This window comes from Ovis canadensis, chromosome 10 (assembly GCF_042477335.2).
Source record: "Ovis canadensis isolate MfBH-ARS-UI-01 breed Bighorn chromosome 10, ARS-UI_OviCan_v2, whole genome shotgun sequence".
In the NCBI taxonomy this organism is placed as follows: Eukaryota; Metazoa; Chordata; class Mammalia; order Artiodactyla; family Bovidae; genus Ovis; species Ovis canadensis.
The window spans coordinates 40,519,890-40,533,687 of NC_091254.1; the positions used below are offsets into that span (position 1 = coordinate 40,519,890).

General features: G+C 31.6%; 1 protein-coding gene across 5 annotated transcripts in view; it reads right to left on the reverse strand.

The window, feature by feature from the left end:
- The window catches only part of NBEA (neurobeachin), a 669,183-nt gene that overhangs the window by 485,531 nt on the left and 169,854 nt on the right, over nt 1–13,798 (reverse strand). For all 5 annotated transcript variants that reach the window (XM_069601566.1, XM_069601568.1, XM_069601567.1 and 2 more), the window contains exons 12-17: nt 9,714–9,866; nt 7,651–7,819; nt 7,142–7,221; nt 6,361–6,423; nt 6,167–6,264; nt 2,411–2,503 (exon numbers count right to left, since the gene is read on the reverse strand). In XM_069601566.1, coding sequence (XP_069457667.1) covers nt 2,411–2,503; nt 6,167–6,264; nt 6,361–6,423; nt 7,142–7,221; nt 7,651–7,819; nt 9,714–9,866 — 656 coding nt within the window. The remainder of the gene's footprint in view (nt 1–2,410; nt 2,504–6,166; nt 6,265–6,360; nt 6,424–7,141; nt 7,222–7,650; nt 7,820–9,713; nt 9,867–13,798) is intronic.

Sequence of the window (13,798 nt, forward strand, 5' to 3'; positions counted from 1 at the left end):
TGGCTGCATGGCATTTGGGATCTGTTTCCCAACCAGGGCTCAAACCTGTGCCCCCTGCATTGGAAGCACAGGGTCTCAACCACTGGACTACCAGGGAAGTCTTGATGAGCATTACAGTTTTAACTGCTCATCTTTGTTGTTATACAGGAATAAGAAGTCCTTTATGTGTTTAGGCAGTTCATGTATTTCCCAATGATGAGCGATGATAAAATCTCCATATTTACTCAAATTTTCCTCTCTCCTAAAGCATCAAATTTTATTCAACAGGCCTACACTTTTATTGTCAGCTTACATGGATATCCTTTGACTCTTTGAACTTTGTCTAGTTTCCTCCTTTCCCTAGTCCTTTCTCAGTTCATTATAACAATAGAATTTCTACCTTATTAGGGCATACAAAAAGGAAATACCGGTTTGTTATTTGTTTTAGTCTTAGTTTTACTATTAAATTAATTCAGTGTTCATCAATAGTACTTGGCTGTACTCTGTCCAGTCAGTCCTAATTGGCTGAACTTAACCCCAAGTAATTTTCTCAAGAATTATTCAGAAAAACAGTTCCTTACACGGTTAAAAATTGTTTGGCAGCATACTTTTATGTAAAGGATACTCTGGCTTCTATTTTCTTGAGTACTTTATGGTTACTGCTTTCCATTTTCTACTGATGGTTATCATAGAGAAGCCTAAGCCCAGAGTAACTATTTTTTTTCCTTTAACTTGTGAATGTTGAAAAAAGGACTTTAAAAAAATATTTATATTTAAATCCAATAGTATACTTTCCTACAGACTATTTCAAGAAAACTTTTCCTGGTACACAGCATATACCCTTTAACGTGGATGGCAAGATCTATATTAGAAGCTCACTGAATTATAGATTTAAAAAAAAACTTATTTAGTTAACATTGTTCTGCTTTTCTTATTTGGAAACTCTATTTATGCCATTAATGTTTTGGAATTTCTATGTCTTCTGGATCAATCATTTCCTCTTTAATCCTTCTGAACTCTTTTATATACACCCAGGCACATTATTTGCTTTGTTTTCATTTTTATCTTCCATGTATCATACTGTGCTATCCACAGAGTTGCTCTTCCTTGAGCATCTTCCAATTTCATTTTTGTGTGAGAGTTTTTCCTTCCAATTTGTTTCAAAATTTTATTAGCTCATGATTCAACATTTCAAAGTTATTCCATCATTTCTCCTAACTTCGTAAAATTCTGCTTTGGAGCTTCCTTTTCTCACAAGAAATTCTTTCTTACTTTTTAAACTTACAGTAAAAATTTTAACTATATTTATTGTGTACTTCATGGCAATATTTTCCAGTGACTATTCTTCATGTACTGGTTAGTTCTGCTTATCTTTTCCACATTTCTATGTTTTAAAATGTGTGTTTCTTGACAATTTTTAAGAGGTTGCATATAGGGAAGAAGCCTTTATTAATTATTCCCAATCAATTTCCTATTCTTAATCAAAGTTAAGAGCCATATCTCTTTAAGTTAAAACTGAATATGCTCTCACTCCTGGTATTCTATCACCTCATAAACTTACAGTTCCTCAAGTACGCATTACTCTTTTCTACAATCCTGGCTTTGTTGAACTACTCTCTAGATCTGTAATATCACTACTCTCTCTTAACTACTGATTTGGTACCAAAATGAAAATAATATTTACTTTCCTAGACTATTTAGCATGTTAGACATGTTTATCTGAATGGTGTGAAATTTTCATTAGTGTTATTGATCACTCTCCACAATTCAAAATACCAAAAAAAATTAGCAATTCAAAAATTCTGAGAGGAACCCTATCCATCCTTACTAAGTGGCAGTATTTGTATATAAACGGATTTGTTTTTGTATATAAAATGTATATAAAATGGATTTATATAACACTATTCAGGCACAGGACAACATAGTATGAAAAACACTCATTATATCAGCAAGTGATTTTTTAAAAAATTTTTTTCTCAGTAAATAATTTTTAAAGGTGTCTAAACTCTGGACTTTGGGGGGAAAAGGAATACTGTAGGATCTTCAAATCACAATAAGCCTCAAAATTAGAAACTAATACAAACAGATATTAAATATTGACTTAGCTGTCAGCAAAACCTCAATATACATATTTGCCTGTGTCAAGAAAGCTTCATTGAAATCATATCCCCATGTCCTTTATTTGATGAAATATGTTTCATTATCTTTAAAAGAACAATATTTTCTTTCCAGCATGCAACAGGAATACAGTAAATTACTTAAGTGTGATAAACTGTTAAACATTCTTTTATAAAATGTTTTTCTTTTTAGCACAAGAAGTTATTACTTTTCATTGTAACATCATTCCAATCAAATTTATGTGTTATTAAATCAGTAAAAACAAAATTTCAGTAGATATTTCTATAATTCATTATGGAAAACATCAACTTACTTGTGACCTAAATGCTTCAGAAAATATCCCAGAACCTTCAGAGCTTGAACCCAAATACTTTCACTTTTAGAGGCCAATAATTTGTAGATTACCCTAAAATATATAGAAATAAATGATCTTTTGAGAACATCTGAATATTAAAAATATAAGCACTGTATACTTTACAAGGAAATTATAAGTGTATAAAACATAAAATATCTCAGAATTTTAAATTATTTGAAAAAAGTTGAAAACTCGCATATTAGTTTTCTTTATATTTGAACTTCAAATACATACTCAAAAGGACAAAGCAACTGGTTGTTCGTAGGTAATGCCTCCCAGCACACTGAATATAATTTTCAATGTTAAGATGCATGCTCAGTTAAACCACATTTCTTCTATTAGAATTTCCCCTAACATTTGTACTTAATGACCCTTTTTCCTGGTTATGGCTAATTGGACCACAGGAGTACATACCTGCTCAATTTTTCTTTTCTGAAAATTTGGAATAAATTCTGAGAAACAACAGCTAACCTTTGTTGGGCTCTTGAATTAGGAAATGATTTAGAACAGAAACTGTAGGACAGCCTTGCTCTGTTCACAAAGGTGAGTCTGTATACAGAGGAATAAAGCAGCTATACAGGAAGTAGCAGAAAAAGCAAACTTGTTTCCTCAAAGAGTTTCAATTCTTGGTTCCTACGCAAACGTGTTGTACAACAAAGTAACACATGAACTAACTTACAATCCCTTCAAATAATATTTATATTTACTTCAGAAATTTTATCTCATTGTTTTCCAAAATTTTTTTTTTCCTGTATAGCGTGTGCATACTTAGTTGCTCAGTTCTGTCCAACCTGACTGTTGGCAAAGTATAATTTTCCTATCATTTCAGGGACAGTAACAGAGAAAAACAAATAACTGAAAGTTAATAGCTCTATCTTATGTTTAACAGTAGCTTATACTATTAGAAACAAAATATTATTGATAATACTGTCTTATTACTCTACTGAAGAACAGATGATGAGAAGAGTGATTACTTCCTTCAGAAGATAGTTTTTTAGAAAAGCCTCAAGTTATTAGCATTAATCACTCGGTCGCGTCCGACTCTTTGCGACCCCACAGATTGTAGCCTGCCAGGTTCCTCTGTCCACAGGATTCAGGCAATAATACTGGAGTGGGTTACCACTCCAGTTCTTGCCATTCAAGTTCTTAAATGAATGTAAATTTACATTGAAATATACTTTCAGAATTATTAAGCACCAATATCAGTAATGGAAAAAAAAGACAATTATGAGAACAGAAAAGTTATTATTTTATCATTGATGTTTTAGTCACTGAGTCGTGTCCAATTCTTTTGCGACCCCATGGACTGTATGTAGCCTGCCAGGTTCCTCTGTCCATGAGATTTCCCAGAAAAGAACACTGGAGTGAGTTGCCACTTCCTACTTCAGGGGATCTTTCTGACCCAGGGATCGAACCTGCCTCAGATGCACTGGCAGGTGGATTCTTTACCACTGAGTCAACTGGGAAGCCCATAGAAAAGTTATACATGTCAAAAAAAAAAAAAAAAAAGAAATATTCAGGGAATCATAAAAAGAACATTCAATAGCAAAAATAATCTTGAAAACAAAAGTAAAACCTCACAGCATAAAAATGTGACTCTACTCAAAATATGTCATCAGAAACTCCACAGAATTCCTATTCTCTAGGAATAACTTTGAGTTTAAGGGATAAAAAGGTATAAATACATCTGAGATCAACAGAAATTATGATTTAACATTTGAAACACGAAAGATCTAAGGCCATCAAACATCTATGCTACATAAGATTTTTTTTATAACCAAGTATTTAAAAAATAATATGAAGAATGAATAGGAAATTTACCAATGATTCAGTTAATGACTGTTTATGAAAGTGAAAGTGAAGCTGCTCAGTCGTGTTCAACTCTTTGCGACTCCGTGGACTGCAGACTACCAGGCTTCTCTGTCCATGGAATTTTCCAGGCAAGAATACTGGAGTGGGTTGCCATTTCCTTCTCCAGGAGATCTTCCCAACCCAGGGATTGAACCGGGGTCTCCCGCATTGTAGGCAGACGCTTTACCGTCTGAGCCACCGGGGAAGTACTTAAAATATAATAAGATTGTTAGCTGAATTCTAGTTAATTTGCTCTAGCCTACTATATTCGGCCAGAAAATGATGTAAAAAAGAAACTATGTATTCTTTTCTTTGAAGATTTTGAGATGCAAAAATATTACATTTTTTGATGCTCAGTTCAGTGTTGTATATTACCACAAGGTTTTCTTTAAACCCAGTTTAATATTATCAGTATTAAATTAAGTGCAATCTTTGTGTTTACTTCTTAGTATGTATGAATTATAATTAATCAAAAATTTCCCCACACATAACTGTTACCCTTTAGTTCCTATTTTCTAGGGTACAGAATTTAAAATTGTATACCTAATATGTCTATTTTTTCCATATTTTAAATCAGAACCTACATTCTCTACATTCTTTTTGAAATGAACATCTAAAGTAGCAAATTTTTCATCTTTGTGACTGTTTTTAACATACTGGTAAGAAACAATGTGACATGTTCAGCTGGTATCAACTATGAGAAACATGATTGTACCACATGAAATTGCTATTATTTGGTAAATCACTAAGTTTCTGCAATTTCATAGAGTTCAACCTCACAGTAAAATATACTTGTAGTTGTTACTAATGAAATGTATAATGCTATTATTCAAATAGATTAGTAACCCCATGGGTTGTAAACTCAATGATAAGAGTGATGTCACAAGATGGATATCCACATATAAATAAAGTGATGGCTTCTCTAATTTGAAAAGGAAATCCTTCAAGATTATAAAGTTGTTATTTGCTGATATAAATGACCAAGTAAAAGAAGCACTAATAATACAGTCTCTTGACAATTATTAATATATTATTTCCAAACTCTTTTTATAACCTGTGAAAGCTCCATGAATTAATGTGGCATAACCTAGATTTCTTATTTATATAAATAACTCAGATTTCAGAAAAAATGAGAGAATCCCTAAGAGGCTAGGTTATAGGTTTAAAGTACTTAAGAATACTAACCAAGAAACTGTTTTACTCATATCTACACAATTACTTTACAATCAACATAACTAAAGTTTTCAAATTCTTCGGTTTTGGATTCTTATTCAAAAACATTTCATTCCCATCTTCCCATCACACTGCCATTGTCCTAGTTCATTATCCTTAATACTTATGAATAAAATAATTTCTCTACTGGTCTTGCTACATTAGTTTTATCCCTTTCCAACTCATTTTACACATTGCTCCTTGGAAAAATAGAAATCAGCAATTCATTTCTATATTCAAAATTCTTTAGTTTTCATCACCAACAGAAAAAATTTAAAGTTCTTACCATTAAATGGATCTTTCAAACTGGCCACTCTCTAACTCTTGAGCCTAAGCTCATAGAATTTTCTAGAGCTCTCTTTAGCATGCCCTCTCATCTTTTTGTCAAAATATCTGCTCTTTCAACTTCTTGAAATGTCTTTAATATAGTAACAATATAATTACTCTTTTTTGAGACTTGAGACTCATTGTCTATACATTTCATCAGTTTCCTGAGTATTAGGAGGATTAATGACAGCTTTCTCCATCTATTCCCTTCTTATGTGTAAGATTTTTCTATATATACTCAAAAGTTAATTGAATAGGATTATTCTGGGAAGCATACCTATACTAAATTAAACTCTACTAATGATACTTATATTACATTCATACCTTATTCCATTTCTTTGATCAAAGGCTGGTATCATTGATGCTGGGTGTTCTGACATTAAAGCCACTAGTAACTGTAACACATCATGAATATTTTCATCCTGCATAATAAGGATTATCAATATTTATTCAATAATAAATGTTTTCTAATGCATTCAATAAAATTGTTAAAATGGAAGATCCAGATCATATCCTACCTCATGCATTGTAAGCAGATAATTTAATATACTCTGAAGTTCATCTTCCTTGACCCCTCGATCCTAATTTAAAATATATATATATTTAATTTAAATCTAAAATTAAAACTTTAATTAAAGACATACATCAAATTAATCATTTTAAAATAAAATATAAACTACTTAAAAGTAATGATACTTTAATTATAAAACTCAGACACTTCATAACCCATGGGATATATCAAATCAAGTTAAATAAGTAAATACTTAGAAAAGTATATTTATTCATCTAAAATTGATATTTCATTGAATTCACTATCCAAAATTATATTTTCTCCATCTAAGTATATTCAATCACTATTTTCTAATCTCATATTCTTTTCTTAAAATGATGCAAATTATAATAAGACTTTACAATATCAATTACTGTGTATTTTACCTTTATTTTCTATATATCATAATCTTTAAAAAATCCTACTGTGATGAAATATATAACATATGACTTCTAAAACAGAAACACAGATGATTTTCTAGAATAAAATCTTCACGCTCAATTTTCATGCACATGTTCCTTGTCCATTTTGGCTACACCCCTCAGTATGGAGACTTTCAGAGAATATTTAACACAAAGTTTAATGCAAAGTGAAGTTCGACAAGAGTTAATACTAAGATTTACAGAATATTGAAAGCAATTCATGAATTGAAGGTAGTTATTGCTGATTTTACAATATTGATTTAAACTCTGGCAAAAATTCTTTTCACTTAATATACTGCAATTATGAATTATGTAAAACTGTTTTACCTTTAGTATAAGCTGTTTCAGGAAAAGTAACATAAATGCCCGCAGTGATATAATTTCTTTTTGTGATGGCCGGGGACCATCTAGGATAAAACAGAAATTAAAAAAAAAAAAAAAACCCTCACTCATTATTATTATTTAATAATAAGCTTAATGAAATTATGTTGTGATATTATGAATTATGTATGTGATATTATATACATTGCAATTATAATATAAATTAGTAGTAATTCTGTACATTTTCAACAATAGAGAATATAAAGTTTCAGATTTTAGAGATTTCAAATTGCTTACTAATGTCAGATTTGGGGGAAAAATTATTTTTTTAAATTATATTACTATTCACTGATAAATTATAACATCTGTCTTACATGGATACAGTTCCCTACTTTTATTAACTTAATAAATTCCCTTTAACCCCTCAAATCAAAGTTTTCCCAATATTTCTTCATCCAATTTCTTTCCCAATTTCATCACCATGCACAACTTACATAGGTAAATACTGTACTTACCTAAACCTTTGGGTGTAATGCCACTACTGTCAGCAGGATTAATGACCCAGTAGTAATATTTTAGTGTATGCATAAGCTGTAGTACTGTTCCTACTCTGCGTATGGTGGTGTAAATGGTAGCAGTTCCAATAAATTCAGCAGACAAATAAGTGTATAGGGAAAGCTGAACCTAGTACAGGATATTAACAAAAATTTAAAATAAATTTAAAATGCCTCAAGTGTATACATTAAAAATATACATTCTATTCTAATTTAAATGTAAATCTATATAAAGGCTGAGAAAGAATCATCTATTATGAGATTAAAAATAATTATTTATTAAGTGTTATTTATATTATAAAGATAATCTGCAATCAACACATTCTAATACAATTTATTTTACTAAAGGTAATATAATAGCTCTTAAAAATAAAATAATTTTAATTAACTAAATAATTCTACTGAAATTACACCTGATAGGAAAATCAAATTATTTAAAAAGCCAGCTAAAGCCCTTAATCAAAGTACAATGTAGCAGTTGAAAGGAATTGAATATCAGTCAGCTATATCATATTTAGAAAAATTATACATTGTTGTCATAGACCCTAAAAGTTCATGTAATTTCAAATTTTCTTAACCTATTGCCACAGTATCAGAATCTAACATGTAAGTATAAAGACAAGTTTAACCACCCTGTTTAAAGAATGAACAAACACCAGGTTTGACTTTTACCACAATAATTAAAATGACAAACCATAAAAAAAATAGAACTTTGAAGTTATGTGGGAGACCTGAAAATTATAAAAGGCACCTCAAAAGGTCCCTTGATTTCTACTAGAATAAAAGAGAGCTAAATTCAGGTATGTAAAATAATAAAAATGTTATGCTGATATCTAAAAAATTATGAATAAATTTCTTTTAAAACAAACATTTTTACATATCATGCTATCATGATAAAAAAAAAATCTATGTTCAAACAGAAGGAATTTTCCAGCCACAACGATGACAATTATTATGATATAATTAGTTATCTAGTATTTTTTTCTTTTCCTAATCTTAACAATCATTGTACCAGATTTTCTTTCTTTGAAAGGTTATAAGTTATTATCTAATGACTTCAGGATGCATTTATTAAATCAAGCCTAATATTTTAATATTTTTAGCACTGATTTGTCAAGAGTTCCTTTTATATTCCGAATGTTTTTAATCACTATTTTCTCCATTATGTAATTATCATAAAAGATTTACCTACTGTTAATATTATTCCACATCTGTTTCCTTTATTCCTATTATATTATATATATAGATATATAAATATATTTTGATAAAACTGTTTTTTCGGTGAAATGTTTGACAGGAGGTTGCTGGCATTCAGACACTTCACCACCAAATATTTCAATGTGAATCTCCTAAGAATAAGGCCATTCTCCTACACAGAACATAATATAATTCCTCCACTCAGTAAATTTAACATTTACGCAATACTAATATCTGAATCGAGGCTCATATTTAATGTTTCCCTCTTATCCCAATAGTTTGACATTGTAAAATACCCCCTAATCTATTATTTATTTATTAACATCATCTATGGAGATCATTTAACAAAATCCTTAATTTTGATATTATCAAATGCATTACTTAACCCCCTAAAAAGAGAGGTTTGGAAGGTCTTAATTAAGAACCTTTTGACGATCATCAAACTGTAAAGATATCTTTCAACAATTTCTCCTATAAGCTTTATAGTTTTACCTCTCAAATTTTGGTCTTAAATCTAAGTGGGTTTCACCTTTAATAGGTTAAGAAATACAGCTTTCATATTTTTTTAGCAACCATCACCACTATCTAGTTCCAGAACTTTCTCATCGCTCCATTAAAAAATATGTAATTTTTAACTATAGTTCCACTTATTTTAATATTTGAGTATTTACCTTTTTTATTTTAATACTGCCTAATATGACTGCTTCAGACTGACTATAACATAAACTGAAAAATTTCAACATTTTCTACTTAATAGTTTAGATCCAATAACTATATATTTATAATTTACAATATTAAAATAAAGTAACTGAAGTTAAATAGTATACCTTTGCAGGTGTATGTATCCAGATGGCTGGGTTGAATAAAATGTGATCACAAAGCTGCTTCAGCAAAGGTGCTCCGTGAGATAAACCATCAAGGTATTTTGCAAATGATAAAAACTGCTCCAAGACAGCTCTAGTTATATGAACTCTTGATGACTAAAGAAAGAAAGTAGAAATTCAAGCTCATGCTTTTCATTTAGTATTCAGGAAATATTCATGTTTGCCAGGTATGCTTCTTGGCACTGAGGAAAGACTAGTTAACAAAACACAAAACTGGAAAAAATAAAAATAAAAAAACTCACATTCTAATAAAAGAGAAGACAAGGACATCCAATAAACTTAAAAAGGTAAAACATGTAACATAATAAATATAACAAGTGTACGAAAAGTGTGAAAAAAGAACATGAAGTGAATGGAAAATGTGTGGAAGGGTGGTTTAGAGAGATTTTACTGAGAAGGTAGCATTTAACTAATTTGAAGTATAAGGCTAGCAGGCTAGCAATGATTTGCATTAGTAAGCTGTGTGACAAAACACCAACACTGAGATCAGCAACAGTCTGACAAAAGTCAAACCAAGCCTTAGAATATAACTTTAGATGAAAACTTCGTAAGATGGAAGAAATGATCCTAAAAAAATAACTGTTATTGCAAGGGGGAGGGAGACAAAGATAAATAAATATCTGAGTTACAAAAAAGCAGATTGGTCATTCATTTTAAAGGAACTTTAATACAAAAAAATTACTACTTTAAAATTCTAAACTATTTTAATCATGGATAGGGGAATAAGGCTATGGTTTTCTCAGTGGTCATGTATGGATGTGAGAGTTGGACTGTGAAGAAAGCTGAGTGCCGAAGAATTGATGCTTTTCAACTGTGGTGTTGGGCTTTTCAACTGTGGTGTTGGAGAAGACTCTTGAGAGTCCCTTGGACTGCAAGGAGATCCAACCAGTCCATTCGGAGGGAGATCAGCCCTGGGTGTTCTTTGGAGGGAATGATGCTGAAGCTGAAACTCTAGTACTTTGGCCACCTCATGCTCTGATGCTGGGAGGGATTGGGGGCAGGAGGAGAAGGGAACGACAGAGGATGAGATGGCTGGATGGCATCACTGACTCAATGTATGTGAGTCTGTGTGAACTTCGGGAGTTGGTGATGGACAGGGAGGCCTGGCGTGCTGCGATTCATGGGATCACAAAGAGTTGGACACGACTGAGTGACTGAACTGAACTGAGGGGAATAAACTTAAAATAACAGACCAATAGTTAGAACCTGTCTTAAGAGATCAGATTTTAGCCTTAAAAGTTGTCATGTGTTTATAAAAACACTTAGGTGATATAAAATCAGATTGACCATTATGAACATATTCATTTGAAGAACTAATTCATAATCTGGAAATAAGCTTTTAACTTCTCCACCTAATTAAAAGATATGCTTAGAAGCATCAGGTGGAGCCTTTAACATTAATTTAAAAAAAACTTACTTTGTTCTTCATAGCAATTAATACTGTTGGTAGCTTTTTTTAATTCTAAACTTTATCTTTAGGACACATTTTTCTACAATTGTGTTTTATTGGCCACACAAAATCCTACCAGGCATAAAATGAAAGCTCTCTTCAACAGCAGGAAAGCTCTCTTCAACAGGATGTGACCTTTCCCTGTAAGTATGCAGTACGTATTCCTTCTACCTTGGATAACTGTTATTTACATACCTTTCTTTCCTGATATTAAAAAAGGATACTATTTTATTCATCTTTTAACTGTCTGGAACCTGCCATAATTCTTCACTAAATGTTTAACTGAATTCACGTCAAATTCAAGAACAGAGTAAGAATAAAACAGATAAGACAAAACACTGATCAGAAGAGGATAGAAGGATATCCAATTTTGTTTTAATGTTTTAATTAAGATAGGTTGATTGAAAATATTTTTAAACTATGATATTTGCTTTCATTTTGTCAAGGAAAGCTATTTTAAAAAGAGATTTGTTCTTGAATAATTTATAGTTAGTTCCTTAGTCACTCAGTCATGTCTGACACTTTGAGACCCCATGGACTGTATCCCACCAGGATCCTCTGTCCATGGAATTTCCAAGGCAAGAATACGAAGTGGGTTGCCATTTCCTACTCCAAGACAATTTATAGTTATAAATCTGTAAAATGCAAGCTCTGAAATTTAAACTATATGATGTTACTTGAGTGTGGCAACTGAATACATAGTTTCCAAGAAGTGCTATATAAGGGGTGAATAAACACATTTGGAAGCATAATCTGGAAAGCTAGAAAAAACTATTTTATTATAATATCTACTCCAAAAGTTATTAAGCCAAATAAGAGTGAGTGATGAATGTTACAGAGAGAAATTGCTATGCAGTAAAAAGAGGTCTTCCCCACCCTTAGAGCAGCCCACAATGAAATGGATTGCTAAAAATGTTTTTAAAGAACCTCTTCTATCTCTCTCTCTCGATAGATAGATAGATAGATAGATAAGATAGATATAACATGCATCATATATCAAGCAAACTATAAGTTGTGGGAAATTACTTTAATTACTTGAGGTGTATCATAAAGTAGTCAATCTTCATTACCCATTTAGCTCCTTCTGCACACCAAGATCTATCAATCATGTGTATTATTGTTGTTGTCAGAGAGAGAGCATCAAAATTTTCACAACATTGAGTTCAAAGGAGACTGAGACCTAAGCTGATTAGTCAAACTGGAGGGAAGGATCTTCTTCAGTAATTGGGAGAAAAGAGCTCTCTCCTCTTGGATATGAAGGCTTATAGCGCCAAGTCGGCCCAGCAACTCTATGACCACAAAGAATAATAGCTACAGAACAAAAGCATAACTGTAGGTAGTAGTAGAGAGATAGAGAAAAACCTGGTCTCTGATGACATACATAATTGAGACTTAAGACAAGCTAACCCTGAAGTCCAACTTACTGGATATGTTTTGCTGGCTGTAATGGTCTATTTTCCAACCTTCCCCATCCTATTTCTGTGCTTCCAATGGGTTTGGCTAGTTGAAGATTCCAGAAGGAAATTAAAGGATAGGAAGGAAATGAAGTCTGGGACATTCATCTCCCTGGCTTCACCCCTACAGGTCAATACATTATATTCCTTTATTAAAGGCCACACTCTAGTCAGGTATACTTCTCCTATACTTAAAATATCTTTCTGAGTTGTGTTTGAAACATACATTCCTTTCATCTCTTCAAATTTTGATGATTTCCTTTAACAATGCTCAGAAATCTTTTAAAGAGCCTTGTATTGAACACTTTCAACCATCAAGTTTGAGCACAGCATCTGTTTCCTAACAAGACTACTGATAAGCCACCTATCACTAGAATTCTAGCTACACTAGCAAGCATATTCCCTTAATGTTTAAGATAATTAATCAAATTCTTATTAACCACAATAAAAATACTGAACACATCAAATTGCCTCTAAGTTTTTTTTTTTCAAATTATTTTGGCAAATAAAACAAAACAAAAATACGTTAAAAGTTTTTCATGAAATAGTCTAAACATAATGAATAAGACGGCCTCTCATTAGACTATTTTCTTTAATAATTAACTTGCATCTTCCAAAACAAGGATAAAGCTAAGTGACAGTTAACCATTAACTTGTTATTAGTTGATAAATAAAAATGGGACTTTATTATCTACACTACTCACCTAACAGATGATTATTTAAAAATAAAACAGGTGAACATTAATATAAGAAAAAAAAAGTTATTTATTCTTTTGCCCTGATGCTGGGCTACACATCCACAAAAGGAGAAGAGGGTGGCAGAGGATAAGAAGGTTAGATAGCGTCACTGACTCAATGGATATGAATTTGAGCAAACTCTGGGAGACAGTAAAGGACAGGGAAGCCTGCAGTGCTGCAGTCTATGGGGTCACAAAGAGTTGGACACAACTTAGTGACTGAACAATGACAACAATTATTTTATGTAATCAGATAAATACATAAGCCCTTTTCATTTATTTAATTCAACAAAAATGTATAAAAGGAGACATACTTTTAGGTAGAAGATACAGCAATTAGGTAAGAAAAATGTTGTCCCTGTTTTCATGAAGCTGAGGCATACACTA